The sequence below is a fragment of the Loxodonta africana genome, chromosome 26, assembly GCF_030014295.1.
Source record: "Loxodonta africana isolate mLoxAfr1 chromosome 26, mLoxAfr1.hap2, whole genome shotgun sequence".
In the NCBI taxonomy this organism is placed as follows: Eukaryota; Metazoa; Chordata; class Mammalia; order Proboscidea; family Elephantidae; genus Loxodonta; species Loxodonta africana.
The window spans coordinates 24,593,405-24,621,202 of record NC_087367.1 but is presented as its reverse complement, the minus strand read 5'-3'; the positions used below and the strand labels follow the sequence as shown (position 1 = coordinate 24,621,202).

At 38.8% G+C, this 27,798-nt stretch overlaps 1 protein-coding gene across 2 annotated transcripts in view; it reads left to right on the top strand.

Moving 5' to 3' along the window:
• The window catches only part of ARHGEF33 (Rho guanine nucleotide exchange factor 33), an 80,161-nt gene that overhangs the window by 13,552 nt on the left and 38,811 nt on the right, over nt 1–27,798 (top strand). For both annotated transcript variants that reach the window (XM_003416090.4, XM_064277178.1), the window contains exons 5-7: nt 13,686–13,828; nt 16,478–16,537; nt 17,676–17,900. In XM_003416090.4, coding sequence (XP_003416138.1) covers nt 13,686–13,828; nt 16,478–16,537; nt 17,676–17,900 — 428 coding nt within the window. The remainder of the gene's footprint in view (nt 1–13,685; nt 13,829–16,477; nt 16,538–17,675; nt 17,901–27,798) is intronic.

Sequence of the window (27,798 nt, the reverse complement as noted above, 5' to 3'; positions counted from 1 at the left end):
CTCATATGGTACCTCCCAAAATGGTTGAATATTGACCAATTCCTTTTGGTACAGTGACTCTGTATTCCTTCCATCTTCTCTTGATGCTTCCTGAGTTGTTTAGTATTTTCCCCAGAGTCCTTCAATATTGCATCTCGAGGCTTGAATCTTTTCTTCAGTTCTTTCAGCTTGAGAAATGCGTAGAGTGTTCTTCCCTTGTGGTTTTCTATCTCCAAGTGTTTGTACATGTTATTATAGTACTTTACTTTGTCTTCTCAAGCTGACCTTTGAAATCTTCTGTTCAACCCTTTTACTTCATTTCTTCCTCTCACTTTTGCTACTCAATGTTCAAGAGTCTCTTCTGACATCCATTTTGGTCTTTTCTTTCTTTCTTGTCTTTTTAATGATCTCTTTTTTCATGTATGATGTCCTTGATGTCATACCACGATTTGTCTGGTCTTCGGTCATTAGTGTTCAATGTGTCAAATGTATTCTTGAGATGATTTCTAAATTCGTGTGGTATATACTCAAGGTGGTACTTTGGCTTTCATCGGCTTGTTCTAATTTTCTTCAGTTTCAACTTCAACTTGCATATGAGCAATGGATGGCCTGTTCCACAGTCAGCCCCTGGCCTTGTTCTGACTGATGCTATTGAGCTTTTCCAGCATCTCTTCCCACAAATGTAGTCGATTTGATTCCTGTGTATTCCATTTGGCAAGGTCCTTTTTTTTTTTTTTATATGTATAGTTGCTGTTTATGTTGGTGAAAAGGTATTTGCAATGAAGAAGCCCTTGGTCTTGCAAAATTCTATCGTGCAATCTCCTGCATTGTTTCTATCACCAAGGCCATGTTTTGCAACTACCGATCCTTCTTTGTTTCCAGTTTTCACATTCCAAGCTCCAGTAATTATCAATGATTCCTGATTGCATGTTCGATCAATTTCAGACTGCAGTTTTTTTTTTTTTTTTTTAAAGAAGTTGGTAAAAATCTTTTTTTGGCCTTAGTGGTTGATGTGTAAATTTGAATAATAGTCGTATTAACTGGTCTTCCTTGTAGGTAGGTGTATGGATATTATCCTATCACTGACAGTGTTATACTTCAGGATAGATCTTGAAATGTTCTTTTTGACAATGAATGCAACGCGATTCCTCTTCAAGTTGTCGTTCCCAGTGTAGTAGACCATATGATTGTCTGATTCAAAATGGCCAATACAATCCATTTCAGCTCACTAATGCCTAGGATATCTACGTTTATGCATTCCATTTCATTTTTGACTATTTCCAATTTTCCTAGGTTCATACATGGTACAGTCCACTTTCCGATTACTAATGGATGTTTGCAGCTGTTTCTTCTCATTTTGAGTCGTGCCGCATCAGCAAATGAAGGTCTTGAAAGCATGACTCCACCCATGTCATTAAGGTTGACTCTACTTTGAGGGGTCAGCTCTTCTCCAGTCGTCTTTTGAGAGCCTTCAAACCTGAGGGGCTCATCTTCTGGTACTATATCAAAAAATGTTCTGCTGCTATTCATAATGTTTTCACTGGCTAAATCTTTTCAGAAGTAGACTGTCGGGTCCTTCTTCCTAGTCTGTCCTAGTCTGGAAGCTCAGCTGAAACCTGCCTGCCATGTGTGACCCTACTGATATTTGAATACTGGTGACATAGGTTCCAGCATCAGAGCAACACATAAGCCCCCACGGTATGACAAATTGATGGACACATCAGGGGCCACACCATATATATTTATTTGATTTTTCATTTCTTCCTTTTCTTTCTCCTCCCACCCAACCCACACCCCACCTCTACCCCTTCCCACTGAGCTATGACATACCACCTTGCCTATAGAGATACTGCTCTGTCGCCAGCCCAGGTCTACCAGGGCCCCACCCGCTGGCTCCTGTCATGCCATTTGGTTTTCTTTTTTCTCTTTCTCCTTCCCACCTAGCCCTGTATGCCACCTCTACCCCTTCCTGCAAGACCCACCGCAGGTAGAGAGATACCGGCCCACTGCCGGCCCAGCTCCCACACTTCATTTTTTTTAATTATTTTTATTTAATTAATTTTTCTCATTCCTCCTTTTCTTTCTCCCTCCCACCTATCCCCACACCCCACGTCTACCCATTCCTGCCAGGCCACACCATACTGCTTTGGCTAGAGAAGCACTGGCCCACACCACCCCCAGTCCACACCACCCCCACCAAATGGCTCCCACTATGCCATTTTTTTTCTTTCTCTTTCTTTTTCCCTTTCTACCTTTTCTTCTCTCTCCCATCTAGTCTTGTATGCCCCTTCTACCCCGTCCCACTGAGCCTTAATGCACCACCCTGAGTAGAGAGCTACCAGTCCCCTGCTGCACCTGTTCCCGCCTGCCCCCACCCACCAGCCCCTGCTATGCCTTTTTTTCAATGGTAAAACAATGATAGAAGACATAAATTTATTTTTACTGCAAATGAGAGAGTGTTCCATTGTTCTACACAATCCATCAACTACTATACCTAAACAAAGTCTTTATAATATGATTTCTCATTTCATGAATTTATTTATTTGTTTTGTTTATTTATTGTGCTTTAAGTGAAAGTTTACAAATCAAGTCAGTCTCTCATACAAAAATGTACTCGCACCTTGCTGTGTTCCCTAGCTGCTTTCCCCCTGATAAGACAGCACATTCTTCCTCTCCACCCTGTATACCCCACGTCCATTCAGCTCCTGTCCCACTCTACCTTCTCATCTCGCCTCCAGACAGTAGCTGCCCATATAGTCTCATGTGTCTACTTGAGCCAAGAAGCTCACTCCTCACCAATATCATTTTCTGTCTTATAGTGTAGTCCAATTCCTATCTGAAGAGTTGGCTTTGGGAATGGTTCCAGTCTTGGGCTAGAGGATCCGGGGACCATGACCTCCTGGGTCCCTCTAGTCTCATTCAGAGGCTGGTCTTTTACGAGACTGAGATCTGCATTCCACTGTTCTGCTCCTTCAGGGATTCACTGTTGTGTTCCCTTTCAGAGCAGTCATCAGTTGTAGCCAGGTACCATCTAGTTCTTCCCATCTCAGTCTGATGTAGTCTCTGGTTTATGTGGCCCTTTCTGTCTCTTGAGGTCATCTTCGCCTTATGTCTTTGATGTTCTTCATTCTTCTTTGCTGCAGACGAGTTGAGACCAATTGATGCATCTTAGATGGCCGCTTGCTAGCATTGAAGACCCCAGACGCCACTCACCAAAGTGGGATTCAGAACGTTTTCTTAATACATCTTATGCCAGCTGACCTAGATGTCTCCTGAAACCAAGGTCCTCAGACTCCCGTCCCTGCTACTCTAGCCTTCATAGCATTCGGTCATATTCAGGAAACTTCTTTGCTTTTAGTTTAGTCCAGTTGTGCTGACTTCTCCTGTATCGTGTGTTCTTTCTCTTCACCTAAAATAGTTCTTGTCTACTATCTAATTAGTGAATACCCCTTTCCCTCTCCCTCCCTCCCCACCATTCAAACTTTTTCTTGAGTTCTTATAGTAGTGGTCTCATACAATATTTGTCCTTTTGTGACCTATGAATTTCATTGAGCATAATGCCTTCCACATTCCTCCATGTTATGAGATCGTTCATGGATGCATCATTGTTCTTAATCATTACATAGTATTCCATTATATGAATATACCATAAGTTATTTATCCATTCATCCATTCATGGGCACTTTGGTTGCTTCCATCTTTTTGCTACTGTAAACAGTGCTGCAATGAACATGGGCATGTATGTATCTGTTTGTGTGAAGACTCTTATTTCTCTAGGATATATTCCAAGGAGTGGGATTGCTGGATCCTATGGTACTTCTATTTCTAGCTTGTTAAGGAAGTGACAAATTGATTTCCAAAGTTGTTGTACCATTTTACATTCCCACCAGCAGTGTATAAGTGTTCCAGTCTCTCCACAACCTCTCCAAAATTTATTATTTTGTGTTTTTTGGATTAATGCCAGACTTATTGGGGTGAGATGGTATCTCATTGTAGTTTTGATTTGCATTTCTCTAATGGTTAATGATCGTGAGCATTTCCTCATGTATCTGTTAGCCACCTGAATGTCTTCTTTGGTGAAGTGCCTGTTCATATCCTTTGCCCATGTTTTAATTGGGTTATTTGTCTTTTTAGTGTTGAGTTTTTGCAGTATCATGTAGGTTTTAGAGATCAGACACTGATCTGATTTTTCATAGCCAAAAAATTTTTCTCAGTCTGTAGGTAATCTTTTTACTCTTTTGGTGAAGCCTTTAGATGAACATAAGTGTTTGCTTTTTAGGAGCTCCTAGTTATCTAGTTTCTCTTCTGGTGTTTATGCATTGTTAGTAATGTTTCATATACTGTTTATGCTGTGTATCAGGGCTCCTAGTGTTGTCCCTATTTTTTCTTCTATGATCTTTATTGTTTTAGATTTTATATTTAGGTCTTTGATCCATTTTGAGTTAATTTTTGTGCATGGAGTGAGGTATGGGTCTTGTTTCATTTTTTTGCAGATGGATATCCAGTTATGCCAGCACCATTTGTTAAAAAGACTGTCTTTTCCCCATATAACAGACTTTGGGCCTTTGTCAAATATCAGCTTCTCATATGTGGATGGATTTATGTCTGGATTCTCAAATCTGTTCCATTGTTCTATGTATCTGTTGTTGTACCAGTACCAGGCTGTTTTGACTACTGTGGTGGTATATAGGTTCTAAAATCAGGTAGAATGAGGCCTCCCACTTTTTTCTTCTTTTTTGGTAAAGCTTTACTTATCTGGGGCCTCTGTCCCTTGCATATGAACTTGGTGATTTGTTTCTCCATCTCATAAAAAATGTCATTGTTATTTGGATTGGGATTACATTGTCTCTATAGATCACTTTGGGTAGAGTAGACATTTTTACAATGTTTAGTCTTCCTATCCATGAGCAAGGTATGTTTTTCCACTTTCCGTTTCCCTGTTTTGAACCTTTTTTAAAAATCTTGATTTATTTTTGTGATTTCCCTATCTGGTTTGGTATCTGGTTGCTCTGTCCTTTGTTCTAGTCTTGGGTTGTTATCTGATGTTATTGATTTTGTAACCAGAGCGCTCCCTTTAATATTTCTTGTAGTTTTGGTTTAGTTTTTGCAAATTCACTGAAATTCTATTATCTGGAAATGTGCTAATTTCACCTTCATATTTAAAGGCCATTTCACTGGATACATGATCCTTGGATGGCAATTTTTTTCCTTGAAGGCTTTGTATATGTCATCCCATTGCCTTCTTGCCTGTACGGTTTCTGCTGAGTAGTCCAAGCTTAGTCATATTGACTCTCCTTTGTAGGTGACTTTTTGTTTATCCCTAGCTGCCCTTAAAATTCTCTTTTTATCTTTGGTTTTGGGAAGTTTGATTATATGTCTTTGTGAATTTCTTTTGGGATCTACCTTGTGTGGGGTTCGATGAGCATCTTGGATAGATATCTTCTCATTTTTCATGGTATCAGGCAAGTTTTCTGCCAACAAATCTTTAACACTTCTCTGTACTTTCTGTCTTCCCTCCCTGTTCTGGTACTCCAGTCACTAGTACGTTATTTCTCTTGATAGAGTCCCACATGATTCTTAGGGTTTATTCATTTTTTTCTAACTCTTTTACCTGATTTTTCTTTGAATATATTGTTGCCAAGTGTTTTATCTTCTTTCTCACTAATTCTGACTTCCAGTTCCTCAATTCTGCTCCTCTGACTTTCTATTGAGTTGTCTAATTCTGAAATTTTATTGTTAAACTTCTGAATTTCTGATTGCTGTCTCTCTGTGGATTCTTGCAGCCTATTGAATTTGTCGATATGCTCTTGAATAACCTTCTTAATTTCCTCGACTGCTTTATCTGTGTGTTCCTTGGCTTGTTCTGTGTTTTGCCTGATCTCGTTCCTGATGTCTTGAAGCGTTCTGTGTATTAATCTTTTGCATTCTACCTCTGATAATTTCAGGAATATATCTTCTTCTGGAAGATTCCTTGGTTCTTTGTTTTGAGACCTCATTGAAGTAATCGCGGTCTGCTTCTTTATGTGATTTGTTATTGCTTGTTGTCTCTGAGCCATCTACTGGTTATATTAATTTATTTTATGTTTGCTTACTGTGTCCTAGATTCTTGCTTTGTTTTGTTTTGATATACCCAAATAGGCTGCTCAAGTGAGCTAGATTGATTATTAATGCCTTTGAAACTCTAATGTCCTGTCACTAGATGGCTAGAGCTGTTATGAGGTATATGAGCCTAGGAGTCCATTCACTTTTCTTGTATGGATTCAGCTCTGGTGTCCAGGTAGTCGGCCACCAAGTGTGTGGTGCGGGCTCTCACCTACAGTCTTAGAGGAGCAGTGTTGATTGGTGTATGCACAAGTATCTAGATGCAGCAGAGGGTAACACTCTGAGCAAGGCAGGGGGCTGATAACTGTCCCCCGAGTGTCTGTGAGGAATGCATGTCCCTGTTCCTTAGAGCACACTGGTGTCAGCTCTCTAGCCAGACCATGGATGCCCAATGCTGTTAGTTGTAAGGACTTGGAGTCATCACTTATTCTTGGACCCCATCATGGGTACCACACTATTTCTAAATTTTGTTTATTTATTTATTTTTCCCTCACACTTAGATCATAAGCCAGCTCCCCCTCTTCCCACTGGGCCATGCTGCACTGTCATAGCTAGACAACTACCAGCCTGCCACTTTCTACTTTTCACCTAGCCCCTAGCCCCATACACCACCTCCTCCCCTTCCTGCTGGCCCCCAGATCCGCCCAGCTCCACCTGCCAGCTGCCCCCTTTCTTTCTTTCTATCTCTTTTCTTTTCTTTGTTCCCCCCAGTTAGTCCCATACCCTACCCATTTTCCCACCAGCCCTCACCATGCCACTGTAGCTAGAGCACCCCTAACTCAGGCCTGTCACCGCACCAGGCCTGCACTGTCCTCCTCCTACCACTCGAGTGGCTGCTGAACAGAGGGAAATGAAAGCATACATCTTCCCATCTGACACACCTACCTATCTGGCAAGGGGTTATGAATGCTCCTACATTGCTGGATCAACATCAGGAGGCAGAGAGCACCCACCCAATTCACTCTCAACCACCTCATGAAGCCAGCGTACAGCAAAGCGGGCTCGCCTGCCTGCTGCTGCCCTGCCCACTCAGACAAGGTGGTGAGAGCTATCATGCCCACAGACAAGCAAGCAGAAAAGTACAGCTGACCTGCCCGCCCTGACATATCAAAGCAAAACAAAGAAGCAGGGTGAAAGAAACAAACACACAACCAATCAATCAATAATACCTTAATGTCTAAGAGATAGCAGATAATATCAAAACATATGGAAAAGCACGATAAGATGGCTCCAGAAAGTGACCAAAATAAGGAATCAGATGACCTTCAGATAGAAGAAAAGGCAGTGGAACTACCTGATATGGAATTTAAAAGACTTATATTTAGGGCTCTCCAAGAGATTAGGAAAGGTTCAAGGAAAACACAGACAAAACCAAGGGAAAAATAGACAAAATCATGGAAAACAGCCAAAACCAACAAAAACATAGCCAAAAATCAAGGAAAACACAAAGAAACAGAAGAATTAAGGAAAACAATAAAAGACTAAAACATCAAAATAAATAATTAGAAATCATAAAGAACAGCAACTAGAAATCCAAAAGATAAACAATAAAATTTCAGAAAAGGACAACTCAATACAGGGTTTTAGGAGTAAATTTGAAACAAAGGAAGACAGAATCAGTGAGGTTGAAGATAAATCCATGGACACTACTTTGAGGAAAAATCGGAGAAAAGAATGAAGAAAACCTAAGAATTATGTGAGACACAATCAAGAGCAAAAATTTGCATGTGATCAGAGTTCCAGAACAGGGGGTTAAAATGGAAAACATGGAGAAGATTCTTGAAAGTTTGTTGGCAGAAAACTTCCTAAATATCATGAAAAATGAAAACCTGACCATTCAGAAAGCTCGATGAACCCCATATAGAACAGACCCCAAAAGAAAATCTCCAAGACATGTCATAATTACACTTGCCAAAACCAAAGACTAAGAATCCTGAGAGCAGTTCAAGAAAAACAAAGTCACTTACAGAGAGGAAACAATAAGACTAAGCTCTGATTTCTTGGCAAAAACTATGCAGGAAAGAATTCGGTGGGGTGATTATGTAAAACCTTGAAAGAAAAAAATTGCCAACCAAGAATAATGTATTCTACAAAACTCTCTCTCAAATACATGGTAAAATTAGGCCATTTCCAGATAAGCAGAAATTAAAGGAATTTGTAAAATCCAAGCCAAACTTACAAGAAATATTAAAGGAAATCCTTCAGTTAGAGAACCAACAACATCAGGCAACAACTGGATTCTAGGACACAGGACAGCATCAGCCAGATACCAACCTAAGTAAAGAGCTTTCAATAATAAAACAAAGCTAAAAAGACTTAAAACAGGGAAACAGAGATGTCAATCTGTAAATGACAACAGTGTCAAAACAATAAAAAGGGGAATAAACAGTGTAGGTACAGAATTTTCAAATGGAGACAAAGTGAAGATGATATCAAGTAATGAAAGACTGGTTCAAACTTAGGAAGATAGGGTAAATTTCAAGATAACCACAAAGATAGTTAACCCACTCATCAGAATAAAAAAAGAAAAACATAAAGTCTCAGGAAACACAAAATCTCTCACATGAAAGAACAGAAAAGAAAATCCACAAACGAAAGGAACTCAGCACAGGAAAGTAAGAGGAACAAAGAGATATCAGTGCCACACACACACCAAAAAAACTATAATATGACAGCAATAAATCACACCTATTGATAATCACACTGAATGTAAATAGCTTAAATGTACCTGTAAAGAGACAGAGAGTGGTAGAATGGGTTAAAAAAGCACGACTCATCAATATGCTGTCTGTAAGAGACACAACTCAGACACAAAGACACAAATAGTTTAAAAATCAAAGGATGGAAAAAAATATCAAGCAAACAGTAACCAAAAAAGGACAAGAGTGGCAATACTAATCTCAGATAAAATAGATTTTAACGAAAAATCAACCTTAAAAGAAAAGGAAGGACAACATAGAAGGCATAACCTTAATAAATATCTATGCATCCAAGAACAGGGCTCCAAAATACATAAAACAAAGTAAAAACACTGAAAAAAGAAATAAACGGCTCCACAATAATAGTAGGAGAATTCAACACACCACCCTCAGTAAAGGACAGAACATCTAGAAAGAAACTCAGCAAAGACACAGAAGAGCTAAAGGCCAGAATCAACAAACTTGACATCACAGGCATATATAGAACATTCCACTCAATAGCAGCAAAGTATACATTCTTTTCCAAAGCACACGGAACACTCTCCAGAATAGACCACATTTTAGGCCACAAAGCAACCCTCAATAAAATCCAAAACATCAAAATAATACAAAGCATTCTTTTTGATCACAGCACCATAAAAGTAGAAACCAGTAACAGGAAAAGCAAGGAAAAAAATCAAATACATGGAAACTGAATAATAACTTGCTTATGAGTCAGAACTGATTCAACAGCACAAGTTTTAAAAACAACTGGGCAATAGAAGAAATCAAAGAGGGAATAAAAAAAATTCCTAGAATCAAATGAGAATGAAAACACATCATACCAAAACCAAAGGCAGTGTTCAGAGGTCAATTTATAGCAATAAACACACACATCAAAAAAAAAAAAAAAAAAAGGAGGGATCCAAATCAAAATGTTAGCCCTACAACTCAAACAAACAGAAAGAGAACATTAAAAGAAGCCCTTGGGCACCAGAAGAAGTTAAACAATAAAGATTAGAGGAAAAATAGAGAACAAAAACAACAGAAAAAATCAACAAGACCAAAAGTTGGCTCTTTGGAAAGATCAACAAAATCAACAAACCATTGGCCAAACTGACAAAAGAAAAACAGGAGAGGAAGCAAATAACCCAAATAAGAAATGAGAAGGGGGACATTACAACAGACCCAGCTGAAACAAAAAGGATCGTAACAGAATACTATGAAAAATGGTATTTCAACAGTTTGAGAACTTAGAGGAAATAGAGAAATTTCTACAGACACACTACATACCTAAACTAACACAAGTTGAGATATAAAACCTGAACAGACCAAAACAAGAGAAGAGATTGGAGTGGAAACAAAAAAACTTCCAACAACAAAAAAAAACCTCTGGCCCAGATAGCTTCACTGGAGAACTCTACCAAATGTTCAGAGAGAGCTCACACCAGTACTATTCAAGTTATTTCAGAGCATAGAAAATGAAGGAATACTTCCAAATTCATTCTACGAAGCCAGCATAATCCTGATACCAACGTCAGGCAAAGACGTCACACACACACAAAAAAAATTACAGACATCTCATGAATATAGATGCAAGAATTCTCAACCAAATCCTAGCCAATAGAATTTAGCATCATACCAAAAAAATAATACACTATGACCACGTGGGATTCATACCAGGTATGCAAGGATGGTTCAACATTAGTAAATCAATCAATATAATCTACCACATAAATAGAACAAAGAAAAAGAACCACCTGATCATCTCAATTGATGCAGAGGAGGTATTTGACAAAGTCCAACACTCATTCCTGACAAAAACTCCCAATTAAATAAAAATTGGAAGGAAACTCCTCAACACAATAAAGGGTATCTATACAAAACCAACAGCCAACATCACTATCAGCAGAGAGATGCTGAAAGTATTCCTCCTGAGAATGGGGACAAGACAAGGATGCCCTTTATCACCACTCCTATTTAACATTGTGTAGAAGTCCTAGCTAGAGAAATAAGGCAAGAAAAAGAAATAAAGGGCATTCAGATTGGAAAGGAAGAAGTAAAACTATCCCTACTCACAGATGATATGATCCTATACAAAGAGAGTTCCAAAGATTCCACAAGAAAACTACTGGAACTGATAGAGAACTTCAAAAAGGAAATTAGTAAAACAATACCATTTATAATAGCCCCTAAAAAAATAAAACACTTAGGAATAAATCTAACCAGGGATTTAAAAGACCTATACAAAGAAAACTGCAAAAGGCTATTGCAAGAAACCAAAAAGACCTACATAAATGGAAAAACAGACCATGCTCATGGATAGGAAGACTCAACATTGTGAAAATGTCAATTCTACCCAAAGCAATCTACAGATGCAATCAATCCTGATCCAAATACCAACAGCATTTTTTAAGGAGATGGAAAAATTAATCATCAACATTATATGGAAAGGAAAGAGGCCATGGATAAACAAAGCATTATTGAAGAAAAAGAACAAAGTAGAAGGCCTCACACTACCTGATCTCAGAGCCTACTATACAGCCATGGTAGTCAAAATAGCCTGGTATTGGTACAACGACAGACACATAGAACAATGGAACAGAATTGAGAACCCAGATGTAAATCCATTCACCTATGGTCAGCTGATCTTTGACAAAGGACCAAAGTCCATTAAGTGGGGAAAATACAGTCTTTGTAAGAAATGGTGCTGGCAAAACTGGATGTCCATCTGTAAAAAAATGTAACAGGATCCATACCTCACACCATGGATCAAAGACCTAAATATAAAACCTAAAATGATAAAAATCATGGAAGAAAACGTAGGAATAACACTAGGTGTCCTACTACATGGCATAAAGAGAACACAACCATAACTAACAATGCACAAACACCAGAAGACATAATAAATGGGAGCTCCTAAAAATTAAACACTTAAACTCATCAAAAGACTTCACCATTAGAGTAAAAAGAGAACCTACAGACTGGGAAAAAGTTTTGGCTACAACATATCTGACAAAGGTCTAATCTCTAAAATGTATAGAATACTTCAATACCTCGAAAACAAAAGACAAATAACCCAATTAAAACATGGGCAAAGGATATGAAGAGACACTTCACCAGAGTAGACATTCAGGCGGCAGGCGGCTAACAGACACATGAGGAAATACTCGCAATCATTAGCCATTGGAGAAATGCAAATCAAAACTACAATGAGATAACATCTCACCCCTACAGTACTGGCACTAACCAAAAAATCACAAAATAACAAGTGTTGGAGAGAGGTTTTGGGGAGATTGGAACTCTTATGCACTGCTGGTAGAAATGTAAAATGGTACAACCACTATGGAAATAGCGAAATACCATATGATCCAGCAATTCTACTCCTACGAATAAGAGCTGTCACATGAATAGACATATGCACACCCATGTTCATTGCAGCATTATTCACAATAGCACAAAGATGGAAACAAGCTAAGTGACCATTAACAGATGAATGGATAAACAAATTATGGTACATACATGTAATGGAATGCTAAACAATGATAAAGCACAGTGATGAATCCACAAAACATCTCACAACATGGATGAATCTGGACGGCATAATTCTGAGTGAAATAACTCAACCACAAAAGGACAAATATTGTATGAGACCACTATTATAAAAACTCAGGAAAAGGTTTACACAAAATCTTTGCTTGTTACAAGGGAACGGAGGGGTGGGGAGAAGAAATCACTAACTAGATAGTAGACAACTGTCAACTTTGGCGATACACAAAATAGGGGAAGTCAGCACAGCCTGACGAAGACAAAGTAATGGAAGCTTCCTAGACACATCCAAATACCTTGAGGGACTGACCTACTGGGACTGAGGGCTGGGGACCATGGTCTGGAAGGACATCTAGGTCAAATGGCATAACATAGTTCAAAAAGAAAATGTTCTACATTCTACTTAGGCGAGTAGTGTCTGTGTCTTAAAAGCTTGCGAGTGGCCATCTAAGATACATCTGTTGGCCTCATCACATTTGGGGCAAAGGAAAATGAAGAAAATCAAAGACACAAGAAAAATACTAGTCCAAAGGACTCAAGGACCACAGGAAGCACAGCCTCCACCAGCCTGAGCCCAGAACTAGGTGGTGCCCAGCAACCGCCACTAAATGCTCTAATAGGGATCACAACAGAGGGTCCTGGGCAGAGTGGGAGAAAAATGTAGAACAAAATTCAAATTCACAAAAAAAGGTCAGACTTACTGATGTGATAGGGGCTGGAGGAACGCCCAAGACTATGGCCCCAGACACCCTGCTAACTCAGCACTGAAGCCATTCTCAAAGTCTACCTTTCAGCCAAAGTTTAGACAGGCCTGTAAAACAAACAATAACACACACGAGGAACCGTGTTTCTTAGCTCAATCAAGTATACGGGACCAAATGGGTAACATCTGGCCAAAAGCAAAGCTGAGAAGGGAGGAAGGGACAGGAAAACTGGACATACGGACATGGAGAGCCCAGGGCAGAAAGGGAAAGGGGAAGAGTGCTGACACATTGTGGGGATTGCAACTAACATCACAAAACAATTTGTGCATAAAATTTTTGAATGAAAAACTAATTTGCTCTGTGAACTTTCACCCAAAATGTAATAAAATTAAAAAGCAAAAAAAGATATTGATAATTGGGACATGAGCAACAGAAAAATAAGAATGTAGCTATTACATTTAGAAAGCAATTTCTGGATACTGAAGCGTTTTTTTCTCTAGAATAGGTGATGAGTTACGTTGAACCACAGGAATTGCTTGTATTTGATCATTTTTGATTTACAAAAACAGCCATTGCATAGAAATGTTCTCTTGAGTTGTTCTAAACTCAATCTCCTCCTAACCCATAAGGTTTTAAGACCCTAAGTGGCCTTGTCTTTGTTTCCCTTCCCTAGGAAAACGCAAAAAGAAGAACACGGGTCACAGGCCGGGCCTGTGCCAACACAAGGCAGTCCTTTCCGCTCAATCAATATCCCTGAGCCTATTCTTCCAACTGAAGACTTCACAAACCTTTTGCCTTCTCAGGCATATGAAAAAGGTACAGTTCACAAATCACACTGAATTAGCCAAGCATTCGTTCCTTTATTCCTAAAGCTTAGGTAATAGTTAAGTATTGGGCTTAAATCCTTTACCCCTTATTAAAATGGTGTACTGCCCGGATTTTTTCTCTTGTAACTAGAATTTAGAAGAATCCCAATTAAAAAAACACAAAACTAATAATACTAATCTGGGTACTTCTAAATTGCAAATGGGTTAAAAATAATTTCTTGCACAACTAATACTATACCAAACATAGGAGGAAAATGTTAAAAATGTTTCACTGAAATAAGTTGTTTATATTTTCCACATTCCTTCTCAATATGTTTCCCCCTGAATACACATTTTTTAAATAGCTGTATTCTTAGCATAGATAAAATTTTATGTTTGATTGTTTTCAGCCCTAATTGTCAAGCAGTGATCTCATTGGCAGTTTAATTCTGTACCCTTCTTTCTTTGGAAAACCAGAGCTGCTGCTGTCTGTGGGTTGAAACATTCATCAGCCACATCCCCGATCTGAGAAAACAGATGTTATAAAATGGCCTACTGGCAGTGGGGAAGAAACTGGCTTTCCAAGGAGTGTCTGAGGCTTAGTGACCTGTGTTCAACTCAGTTTTAAAAAACAAGAAATGTTTGCTACATCTTTATATCCTCAACAATGTCTAACAAACCACCTTTTACAGGGGAGAATGAATGTAGATAGCAAATTGTTTAGATGAATTTCCTGTTTTTTATTGGTCTCATGTAGAAAATACCCAAAAGATAAGCTCAAAGATGTCTCAAGGAATTGTAAGCTTTTCAAGGGTGGGGTCAGTAGTTTTCTATGCTTATAGCTTATGGAACAATTTGATTCATATATTCATAGACAATAAGTGTATTTTGAATAACTGAATACAAAATCTAAATCAAATGACTTTTAATTGGTGTAATAACTACAAAATACAGATCTGCTTTTTATTTTTACTTTTTTACCCATTCGAGTAGTTATTTTACAAGCTGGTTGGTACAGCCAAGTAAAGCTCCTTGGATTTGTCTGGGGAGTGGGTTCATTGCAGGCAGCTGTGTTTTCTCTACTCTGTTACATGGTAAGCGAGACAGGAAAGGAGGATCTTGTTGGAGAAGAGGACAGGATGGCTTGCAAAGTGGAGTCAGATTGATGCCAGTTCTGGGGCAGCTGAACACATTCAAAAGCTAAAAGACTAAAAACTATAGTATTTGCAAAGCATGTTGTTACATTTATTGGTATTAGAATTTTTGCCTCTTCTGACAATGTGTAACAGCCCTCAGGGAGAGGAATAATCACAGAATTTGTTGAATCCACCTATCTAAATGATTCCAGTACCCAAATGGGTTTTAATTAGCTGTTTTGTGCCTTCTCCTCCTTCCTTTTCCCTAAATAGCCATGGTCATAGTTTATTCTACCGAGTTGTTGCAGAAACTTGGGGATCATGTATGACAATAAGACATTCTGGTTATAATTGGTGGTAACTTACATTAAAACTCATGGTGACAGCATCAAACTTTCAGAAAGCATCTCCTTACCCACTGTTAATGATCAAATGGTGCATTTGTTTCCTGTGGCTGCCATAAGAAATTATCACTAACTTGAAACAACAGAAATTTATTCTTTCACAGCTCTGGAGGCCAGAACTCTGAAATCAAGGTGTTGGTAGGGCCTTCTAATACCCAAGGTGTCAGTGTCCCTCTGAAGGCTCTAGAAGGAAGTCCTTCCTTGCCTCTTTCAGTTCCTGGTGGCTCCAGACGTTTCTTGGCATATGGTTGCACAACTCCAACCTCCGCCTTGGTCTTCACGTGGCCACCTCCTCTGCGTCTGTGTTTTCTCCTCTTCTCTTATAAGGATACTTGCCATAGGATTTAGGACCTTACTTAGTATTTCAGGATGATTTCATCTCAAGATCTTTAATTTAATTACATCCGCAATGACTCTTTTTCCAAATAAGGCCACATTTACAGGATCCAGGAATTGGCTCTTGGTTATACCTTTTGGGAACCACCATTCAACCCACTACACTGCTGACCCTCAAGTTTTAGGGAATTTACGTTCGAGAGGCAATGCAGGATAAAAAACAAAACAAAGTAAGTAGATGCAATCCATCAGATCCAGCTCCAAGGAGGGTTGGAGAATGTGCAGATCCTTTGGCCAGATACAAGGCTCTAGGAAAAAAAAAAAAATTTTTTTTTTTTTTCCATCTGGCTGTCTGGTAATGGTCACTGTCACACAGGGAGTTCCCAGCCCCACCCAGAGGAATGATAGAGTCTGACATACTCTAACACCATAATTGGATCATTCTGGCTGTTATCATTTTTACCATCATCATCACCAAAAGGACTATCATAGTTAAACAATAATTTAGCACTTACTGTGTGCCAGGTATCATTTTAAGTAGTTTACATGTATTAACTAATTGAATTCTTACGGTAATCATATGAGGTAAATTTGACTAGTATATCTTTTACAGATGATATTATAGCACTGAACACACAATAATATAATTTTCTTTCTTTACTGCTGTGTCTTCTCCACTGAAATATAAAATCTGTGCGTCTTTCAACAGTGCCTGGCACATAGAAGGTTCTCAGTCAGTGCTAACGGAATGAACACTGATTGAAAGTTTTCCTTTCTCTGCAGCCCAAGAGTCCAGATCCCTTCATGTAGGAGACAGTAACGTGAAGGGAATGATGGGCCCTGGTAAGTGACTCTTACGTGAGTTTTCTTTTCTTCCAGCAATTCTTCCCATTCTCTTCTTTGACTTTCCCTGTTTCTACTCCCTCAGTCCCAAACGAGGCATGACAGAACATAGGCAAAGTAATGGTTACTCAGCTTCCAAGATGTGTGCTGGACTAGGTCAGCTACTCAGTTGAAGCCACGGAGAAAGAAGCATTCAGGAAGTTTCAGAGAAAACCAGTATTCTTGGTTCTTTCTGACTTATTTCAATTACCAATGAATTAACATTTACTTGGAGGTCACAGGTGTATGTAGCATGACATAAATGCCACACATTTTAAAGTTTATTTAATTTAAAAGTTATCTACTTAGTAGACTATTCATCTGAATTTTATAAATTGTTTCACCTTCCCTCCTCCTTCCCTCTCCCCCTTTCTTTTTCCTTTCTGCAAATTACCATTTTAAGGCCAAGGAGGACAAACTGCAAAAGAAGACATTGTTTTTGACACCTTTTTTCTTCCTCTTTCTGTACTTTCTTCCCAGTAGTGCTCCAAGCACCTGGTGGGCTCACTCAAAAGGAAGCAGATATGACGAGTCAGTACATATTACTATAAATTAGTTATATTATTTTTTTTAAAAACACCTTACTTACATGTGCATAGCAATAAAGGATATATTTTGTTGTTGTTAGCTGCCATCGAGTTAAGTGGGCCCCAACTCATGGACACCAAGCACAATGGGATCGGACTGTTGTGATCCATAGGCTTTTTTATTGGCTCATTTTTGGAAGTAGATTGCCAGGTCTTTCTTCCTAGTCCACCTTAGTCTGGAAGCTCCACTGAAACCTGTTCAGCAAAGTCTCCACTGACAGATGGGTGGTGCTTGTACATGATGTGCACTGACTGGGAATCGAACCCAGGTTTTTCACATGCAAGGAGAGAATTCTAGCACTGAAACCACCACTGCCCCCAAGAGAGCATATAAATGCCATGTATATATCCTACTTGTGGAAACTGTTAATATTTAATTGGTATATTTGGGAAAGGCTACTATTATTAATCCTCAATGGTTAGTTGTACCCAAACAGGGGCATAATAGTTAAGATTTAGTAACAATTTTTTCCCTCAAAACTCAGATCTTGATAGTGACTGTTATTTTTCAGGACTGAACCCAACAACTCCAGAAGTGGAAGAAAACCTCAAGCCTTGCCTCTCGGCTGATATCCAATCCAAGGGTCATCTTCCCTCCGGTGTGTGGAGGCAGCCTAAGGATAGCAAAGAATGGGGCGAAGAATATGTCACAAAAGACCACCCAGATAAACTCAAGGAAGTTGGCCAGGGCAGACACACCTCCTTGGAAAACGTTTTATGTGAAACTTCTTTAGCTGGTAAGTCCCAAAGGGTAATGCAGGCTGAAATTTTAAAGGACAAGATGTACCAGGGCTCTAGAATCCTGGCAATTTAGAGACTCAATGGAAGTATGAGACCACCTAGTCTCTGATTTCCTTTTTGGATAAAGAAACTAGAGCCTATAGAGATGAAGGGGCACACCTGAAGTCATCTGGCTAGTTGGGACTACCACCTTGATTCTGGGTATTCATGACATTGAATAATGGAATGCTTTGGGGGGAAAAAGGCATAAAACCAATCGAGAAGAGGCACCATTCTGTGAGCCATTTAATCAGTGATCTAGAATCTTCAATATTTGCATCTTTTATCAGTAGCCTACCACCAATAGCCAATGATCATGAAGATGGTGCAAGACTGGGCAACATGTTATTCTGTTGTACACGGGGTTGCCATGAATCAGAGTCAACTTGACCAACTACCAAAATATCAAACACACCAAAAGGGTGCCTCCTGCTGTCCCTTCCCTTCTTCTTTTCATTCCTATCATAAATTGCTATTGAACGTTTACTGTGTATCAGCTGATGAATGGCATTTCCCTTCAACTATTTTGGGGGAAGTAATTTTTTTTAATTAATTTTTATTTTTACTACCAAATATATGCAAAATTAAATAGTACTAAATACTTTATTATGAAGAACACTAGCCACCACTTAGAACATTTTAATAGGTTCTTCTGATACTTGCTTCCATGTTTAAAAAAAAATTGTTTTTGCTGCTATTTTGTTAACAGCACTTTATTGAGGGTTAATTTAAGTAGAGTAAAATGCACAAAGCATAACTTAAATTCATTCTCTTTTTACATATGTATGCCCCCTTGTGACCACTACCCAGGTCAAGATATACAAGATTTATTTTATACCAGAAAGTTCCCTCATGCACCTTTCCAGTCAATATCTACTCAGAGAATCACTATTCTGACTTCTATAGCATAAATTAGTTTTGTCTGTTCTTGAACTTCCTATAAATGGAATGATACAGTATGTACTGTTCTGTAACTGGCTTCTTTCTCTCAACTTAGTGTTTTTAATATCCTTCTATATCATTGCATTTAATTCATTCAGGAGTTCATCCCTTTTTATTAATTAGTAATATCCCACTAAATGAATTTACCACAGCTTGTTTATTCATTCTCCTGTTATTGGACATTTGAATTGTTTCCAGTTTGAGGCTATAATGAATACAACTGAAATGAACACTCTCATACAAGTTTTTTTTTTTTTTACATATTTCCCATTTCTCTTGGGTATATACGTATGAGTGGAATCACCGAGATACAGGATAGGAATGAGTTTGACTTTAAGAGAAAACATCAAACAATTTTCCAAAGCGTCTGGGCCACTTTTTTTTTTTTTTTAATAATTTTTATTGAGCTTTAAGTGAACGTTTACAAATCAAGTCAGTCTGTCACGTATAAGCTTATATACACCTTACTCCATACTCCCACTTACTCTCCCCCTAATGAGTCAGCCCTTCCAGTCTCTCCTTTCATAACAATTTTGCCAGTTTCTAACCCTCTCTACCCTCCCATCTCCCCTCCAGACAGGAGATGCCAACACAGTCTCAAGTGTCCACCTGATACAAGTAGCTCACTCTTCATCAACATCTCTCTCCAACCCATTGTCCAGTCCCTTCCATGTCTGATGAGTTGTCTTTGGGAATGGTTCCTGTCCTGGGCCAACAGAAGGTTTGGGGACCATGACCGCCGGGATTCCTCTAGTCTCAGTCAGACCATTAAGTCTGGTCTTTTTATGAGAATTTGGGGTCTGCATCCCACTGATCTCCTGCTCCCTCAGGGGTTCTCTGTTGTGCTCCCTGTCAGGGTAGTCATCAGTTGTGGCCGGACACCATCTAGTTCTTCTGGTCTCAGGATGATGTAAGTCTCTGGCTCATGTGGCCCTTTCTGTCTCTTGGGCTCATAGTTGTCGTGTGACCGTGGTGTTCTTCATTCTCCTTTGATCCAGGTGGGTTGAGACCAATTGATGCATCTTAGATGGCTGCTTGTTAGCATTTAAGACCCCAGATGCCACATTTCAAAGTAGGATGCAGAATATTTTCATAATAGTATTATTTTGCCAATTGACTTAGAAGTCCCCTTAAGCCATAGTCCCCAAACCCCCGCCCTTGCTTCGCTGACCTTTGAAGCATTCAGTTTATCTCTGGGCCACTTTTTACCCCCACTGGTAATGTACAGGAGTTCCAGTTGCTTCACTTCCAACACTTAGTATGATCAGTCTTTTTAATTCTAACCATTCTCATGGGTGTGTAGTGGTATCATATTGTAGTTCTAATTTGCACTTTCCTATTTTTATGGCAAATGATATTAAGTACTTTTTCATACACTTATTGGCCATTTGTGTATCTTCTTTTGTGAAGTGCTTATTTAAATTCTTTGCCCAATTTTAAAAATTAAGTTGTTTGTCTTTTTATTGCTAATTTGTAGATTTCTTAATATATTCTGGATATTTTATTTCGGTCTGCTACTTGACTTTTCACTTTCTGAATAGTCTTGTGATGAACAGAACTTTTAAATTTTGGTGAAGTCCAACCAAAAACTGCCGTCTAGTCGGTCTCGCTCATAGCGACCCCATAGGGCAAGCTGTAAATCTTTACAGGAGCAAACTGCCATATCTTTCTCCCATAGGTGAGGTCTGGTCTATCGATTAATTTATTTTTTATTTTTTAAAATAGCTTGTGACTTTTGTATCATTTCAATAATTTTTTTCCTACCCCAAGGTTGTGAAGATATACTCGTACATTTTCTTCAAAGATCTTTATAGTTTTAACTTTAACATTTAGGTTCATGATCAATCGTGAATTAATTTTGATGTATGGTGTGAAGTAGGGGTCCAGGTTCACTTTTTTCACATATGGCTATTCAGTTTTTTCAGTACCATTTATTGAAATTACCTTCCTTTCTCCACTGAATTGCATGAGAAAAGTACAGTGATCACATATGGGTAGGCCTAATTCTGGACTCTATATTCTTTTTTATTTCAATTAGCAGACAAATGACATCTTGAAAATATTGAGTCTTCCAATCCAAGAACATGGGATATCTCTCTATATAGGTCTTTAATTTTCTCAGCAAAGCAACAGAAAAAATACTATTTACATTTTTTTTGCCCTAGTGATCTCCGTCATCCTTCTCCACTCTGGCCCATTGTAAGTGCTGTCATCCTTGGACGTCTCACTCGTCCAAGGGATTCTCTTCACCTCTCTCTTATGTTAGATTTCTGGTTTTTTAATCCTATGTGTCCTTTCTTGGTTTATTCCCTTATTTTGATGGAGCACATACTTGGTCTTCCAGTTGTACATACTTGATTGATAATTTGGCTGAATATAAAGTCATTTTCCCTTATAATTTTAAAGTAATGGTTCTGTCGTATTCCAGCTTCCAGTGCTGCCATTAGGAGGTCCAATATTATTCTAATCCCAAAGTTTGTGTATGTTATTTGACTTTTCTCTGCGGTAACTTTTAAGATCTTCTTTATATCCCTGGTGTACTTAAGTTTCACAGTGATGTGGCTGTCTCACAGTGATATGAAAGTCGTTTTCATTAATTATGCTGAGAACTCAATAGGCCCTTTTCTCTGAAATACATGTCCTGAGATTTTTTCTTCCTGTTATTAATTTGATAATATCTTCTCATCCATTTTCTCTGAAATTTCTAGCAATTTGATGTTGGATCTCCTGGGCTGGTTTTCTTAACTGCTACGTTTTTTCTTCTATTATTCTTCACTGTTTCTTCTCCTTTTCCTCTTCTCCTCCTCCTCCTTCTTTATTTCAACTTTTTATTTTGAGAGAATTGTAGATTCACACACAGTTGTAAGAAATAATGCAGAGAGATCCCATGCACCCTTTACCCAGCCCAACAGCACAGCTAGGATATTGACATTGACACCATGAAGGTCCAGGATCTCTGACTCCCTTCTGTTGCCCTTTTATGGCCACACTCACTCCCACTCCCAACCTTAACCTCTGGCAACCACTAATCTGTTCTCTGTATATTTTTCTTATTCCAGAAATGTTACATAAATGGAATCATACAGTATATAGCCTTTGAGATTGGCTTTTCTCTTTTTTTTTTTTTAAATAATAATTTATTGTGTTTTAGGTGAAAGTTTACACAGCAAATTAGATTCCCCTTTCATCTTCTCAATTGGCATAACATAGTTTATAAAGAAACTGTTCTACATTCTACTTTGGTGAGTAGCATCTGGGGTATTAAAAGCCTGTGAGTAGCCATCTAAGATACTCCACCAGTCTCACCTCTTCGGGAGCAAGGGAGAATGAAGAAAACTAAAGACACAAGGGAAAGATTAGTCCAAAGGACTAATGGACCATAGCTACCATGGCCTCCACCAGACTGAGTCCAGTACAGCTAGATGATTCCTCATAGAGGGACAGAGCTGGAGAAAAATGTGTAATAAAATTCTAAGTCACAAAAAAAGACCAGACTTACTGGTCTGACAGAGACTGGAGAAACCCCGAGAGTATGGCCCCTGGACACACTTATAGCTCAGTAATGAAGTCACTCCTGAGGTTCACCCTTCATTCAAAGATTAGACAGGCCCATAAGACAAAATGAGACTAAATGGGCACAGCAGCCCAGGGGCAATGCTAAAAGGCAGGTGGGGACAGAAAAGCTGGTAATAGGGAACCGAAGGTTGAGAAGGGAGTGTTGACATGTCATGGGGTTGTTAACCAATGTATACTAACTGTTTAATGAGAAACTAATTCTGTAAACCTTCATCTAAAGTACAATAAAAAAAATTGGTTCCCCTTTAACAATTTTTATACAAACTGTTCCTTGCTATTGGTTGCAATTTTTATAATGTGTCAGCATTCTCATTATTTCCATTCTGTTTTCATTGATCTAGCTTTCTTTCTCCTCCTTGCCTTCTCATCTTTGCATTTGGGTAAATGTTGACTGTTTGGTCTCATATAGGTAACTGTTTAAGGGAGCACATTACTCATGGGTGATATTGTTTATTTTATAAGCCAACCTATTATTTGGCTGAAAGGTGACCTACAATAATAGCTTCAATTCCAGTTCAGAAGGCATCTTAGGGCACTAGTCTAGGGGGTTCCTCTAGCCTCTATTGGTCCAGTAGGTCTGGCCCTTTTTTTTTTGGGAATTTGAGTTTTATTCTACATTTTTCTCCCATTCTATTTAGGACCTTCTATCTTGTCATAGTAGAATGGTCTGCATCATCTAGTTCTCTGGTCTTAGATTAGAAGAGGCTGCGTTTCATGTGGGCTATCAGTCCCATGACTAGTTTCTTACTTCGGCCATTGATTTCCTTCAGTCTGTTTTGCTCCACAAGAGCAGAGACTGATAGTTGTATCTCAGATGGCCGCTCACCAACTTTTAAGATCCCAGATGATACTCGTTGAACTGGGATGTAGAACATTATTTTTGTGAACTATGATATGCCAATTGACTAAGTTGTCACCTGAGACTATGGGCCGAAGCCTTTTAACTCGGTAAACCAATTCTGCAAGTCATCTGAATATGTCTAAGAAACTTCCGTAACAGTGCCTCATATGTGATTTATTATATATGTGGATATATATGCAGCACACACAAATGCATATCCACACAGGCCTATGCTGTTGTTGTTGTTACGTGCCATTGAGTTAGTTCTGACTCATAGCAACCCTACATACAATGGGACAAAACACTGCCCGGTCCTGTACTATTCCCAAGGTTGTTGCTATACTTGAGCTCATCGTTGCAGCTGCTGTGCCAATCCATCTCATTGAGAGTCTTCCTCTCTTTCACTGACCTTCTACTTTACCAAGCATGATGTCCCTCTCCAGGGAAAGGTCCCTCGTGATAACATCTCCAAGGTATGTGAGACGAAGTCTTGTCATCCTTGCTTCTAAGGAGCATTCTGGCTGTACTTCTTCCAAGAAAGATTTTTTCATTCTTCTGGCAGTCCATAGTTCATTCGATATTCTTTGCCAACACCATAATTCAAAGGCATCAGTTCTTCAGTCTTCCTTATTCATTGTCCAACTTTCACATGCATATGAGGCGATTGAAAACACCATGGCTTAGATCAGGTGCATCTCAGTTCTCAAAGTGACATCTTTGCTTTTCAACACTTTCAAGAGGCCTTTTGCAGCAGATTTACCAATGTAATACATTGTTTGGTTTCTTGACTGCTGCTTCAATGGATGTTGATTGTGGATCCAAGTAAAACGAAATCCTTGACAACCTTAATCTTTTTTCCATTTATCATGATGTTGCTTATTGGTCCAGTTGTGAGAATTTTTGTTTTCTTTATGTTGAGGTGCAACCCACACTAAAGGCTATATCGTCTTTGATGTTCATCAGTAAGTGCTTCAGGTCCTTTTCACTTTCAGCAAGCAGGGTTGTGTCATCTACACGTTGCAGATTGTTCATGAGTCTTCCTCCAATCCTAATGCCCCATACTTCTTCATACAGTACAGCTTCTCTGATTATTTGCTCCGTATACAGATTGAATAAGTATGATAAAAAGATACAAGCCTGATCCACACCCTTCCTGATTTTAAACCACACAGTATCACCTTGTTCTGTTCGAATGACTGCCTCTCCTCTATGTACAGGTTTTGCATGACCACAATTAAATGTCCTGGAATTCCTATTCTTTGCAATGGTATCCATAATTTGTTATCACCCACCCATTTGTATAGTCAATAAAACATAGGTAAACATCTTCCTGGTATTCTCTGCTTTCAGCCAAGATCCATCTGACACCAGCAAGGATTTCCCTCATTCCACGTTCTCTTCTGAATCTGGCTTGACTTTCTGGCAGTTCCCTGTTGATGCACTGCTGCAACCACTTTTGAATGATCTTCAGCAAAACTTTACTTGTGTGTGTGATATTAATGATATTGTTTGATAATTTCCACATTCTATTGGGTGGGTACATATATGGATCTCTTCCAGTTGTTTGGCCCAGGAGCTGTCTTCCAAATTTCTTGGCATAGACGAGTGAGCACCTCCAGTGCTGTATCCATTTGTTGAAACATCTCAATTGGTATTCTTTCCATTCCTGGAGCCTTGTTTTTTCCCCAGGCCTTCAACAGGTTGGACTTCTTTCACTACTATCAGGTCTTGATCATATGCTACCTCCTGAAATAAATGAACATTGACTAATTTTTTTTGGTACAGTGACTGTGTATTCCTTCTGTCTTCTTTTGGTGCTTCCTGCATTGTTCAACATTTTCCTTGTAGAATCTTTCAATATTGCAACTTGAGGCTTGAATCTTTTCTTCAATGCTTTTAACTTGAGAAATACAGAGTGTGTTCTTCCCTTTTGGTTTTCTAACCTTAGGTATTTACATATTTCATTATAATAATTTACTTTGTCTTCTCAAGCTGCCTTTTTAAATCTTCTGTTCAGGCTCTTTTACTTCATTATTTCTTCATTTTGCTTTAGCTACTCTATATTCAAGAGCAAATTTCAGAGTCTCTTCTGACATCCATTTTGATCTTTTCTTTCTTACTTACTTTTTAATGATCTTTTGTTTTCTTCATGTGTGGTGTTCTTGATGTCAGCCCACAACTTGTCTGGTCTTTGGTCATTTGTGTTCAGTGTGTCGAATCTATTCTTGAGATGATCTCTAAATTCAGGTTGGGTATGCTTAATGTCCACCACATGTCTATCAGTTTGTCCTACTGTGGTGGCTTACATGTTACTATGTCACTGGGAGTTTGCCACCAGTATTTCAAAAACCAAGAGCATCACCACTGGTTTTCCATGGAGCTTCTAGATCAAGACAGACTAGGACGAAGGATCTGGCCATATACTTCTGAAAAAATTAGCCAGTGAAAACCTTATAAATAGCAGCAGGACATTGTCTGATGTAGTGCTGGAAGATGAGCCCCTCAGGTTGGGAGGCACTCGAAAGATGACTGGGGAAGAGCTGCCTCCACAAAGTAGAGCTGACCTTAATGATGTGGATGGAGTCAAGCTTTGGGAACCTTCATTTGCTGATGTGACACGACCCAAAATGAGAAGAAATAGCAAGTATCCACTAATAATAGGGACATGGAATGTATGAAGTGTGAATCTAGGAAAATTGGAAGTTGTCAAAAATGAAATGGAATGCATAAAGATCAATATCCTAGGCATTAGTGAGCTGAAATAGACTGGTATCGGCCATTTTGAATCAGGTAATCATATGATCTACTATGCCAAGAGTGACAAATTGAAGAGGAATGGAGTCTCATTCATTGTCAAAAAGAACATTTCAAGGTCTATCCTGAAGTACAGCACTGTCAGTGATAGGATAATATCCATATGCCTACAAGTAAGACCAGTTAATACAACTATTATTCAAATTTACACACCAACCACTAAGGCCAAAGATGAAGAAATTGAAGAGTTTTACCGACTCCTGCAGTCTGAAATGCATCAAACATGCAATCAAGACACATTGATAATTACTGGCAATTGAAATGCAAAAGTTGGAAACAAAGAAGAAGGGTTGATAGTTGGAAAATATGGCCTTGGTGACAGAAATGACAATGGAGATGGCATAATAGAATTTTGCAAGACCAATGTCTTCTTTACTGCAAATACCTTTTTTTCAACAAGGTAAACAGCTACTACACACGTCATCTCACCAGATGGAATACACAGGAATCAAATCGACTACATCTGTGGAAAGAGATGGTGGAAAACCTTAATATCAGCAGTCAGAACAAGGCTAGGGGCCTACAGGAACACACCATCAATTGCTGATTTGCAAATTCAAGTTGAAGCTGAAGAAAATTAGAACAAATCCACAGGAGCCAAAGTACAACATTGAGTATACCTCACCTGATTTAGAGACCATCTCAAGAATAGATTTGATGCATTGAACACTAATGACCAAAGATCAGAAGAATTGTGGAATGACATCAAGGACATTATACGTGATGAAAGCAAAAGTTCATTAAAAAGACAGGAAAGAAAGAAAAGACCAAAATGGATGTCAGAAGAGACTCTGAAACTTGCTCTTGAACATACAGTAGCTAAAGCAAAAGGAAGAAATCATGAAGCAAAGGAGCTGGACAGAAGATTTCAAAAAGCAGCTTGAGAAGACAAAGGAAAATATTATAATGAAATGTGCAACGACCTAAGGTTAGAAAACCAAAAGGGAAGAACACTCTTGACATTTCTCAAGCTGAAATAACTGAAAAAAAAAATTCAAGCCTCGAGTTGCAATATTGAAGGATGCTGCAGGGAAAATATTAAATGACGTAGGAAGCATCAAAGGAAGATGGAAGGAATACACAGAGTCACTGTACTAAAAAGAATTGGTCAATGTTCAGCCATTTCAGGAGATAGCATATGATCAAGAATTCATGGTACTGAAGGAAGAAGTCCAAGCTGCACTGAAAGCTTTGGGTAAAACAGAGCTCCAGGAATTGATGGAATACCAATTGAGATGTTTCAACAAACGGATGCAGCACTGGAGGTGCTCACTCTTCTATGCCAAGAAATTTGGAAGACAGCTCCCTGGCCAACTGACTGGAAGAGATCCATATTTGTTCCCATTCCAAAGAAAGGTGATCCAATAGAATGTGGAAATTATCAAACAATACCATTAATACCACATGCAAGTAAAATTCTGCTGAAGATTATTTAAAAGTGGTACTTCAACTGGGAACTGCCAGAAATTCAAGCTGGATTCAAAAGAGGATGTGGAAAAAAGGAAATCATTGCTGGAGTCAGATGAAACATCTATGTTTTGCTGGCTGTGTGGATTATAACAAATTATGGATAACACTGGGAAGAATGGGAATTCCAGAACACTTAATTGTGCTCATGTAGAACCTGTACACAAAGAGGCAGTCGTTCGAACAGACAAGGGGATGCTACATGGTTTACAGTC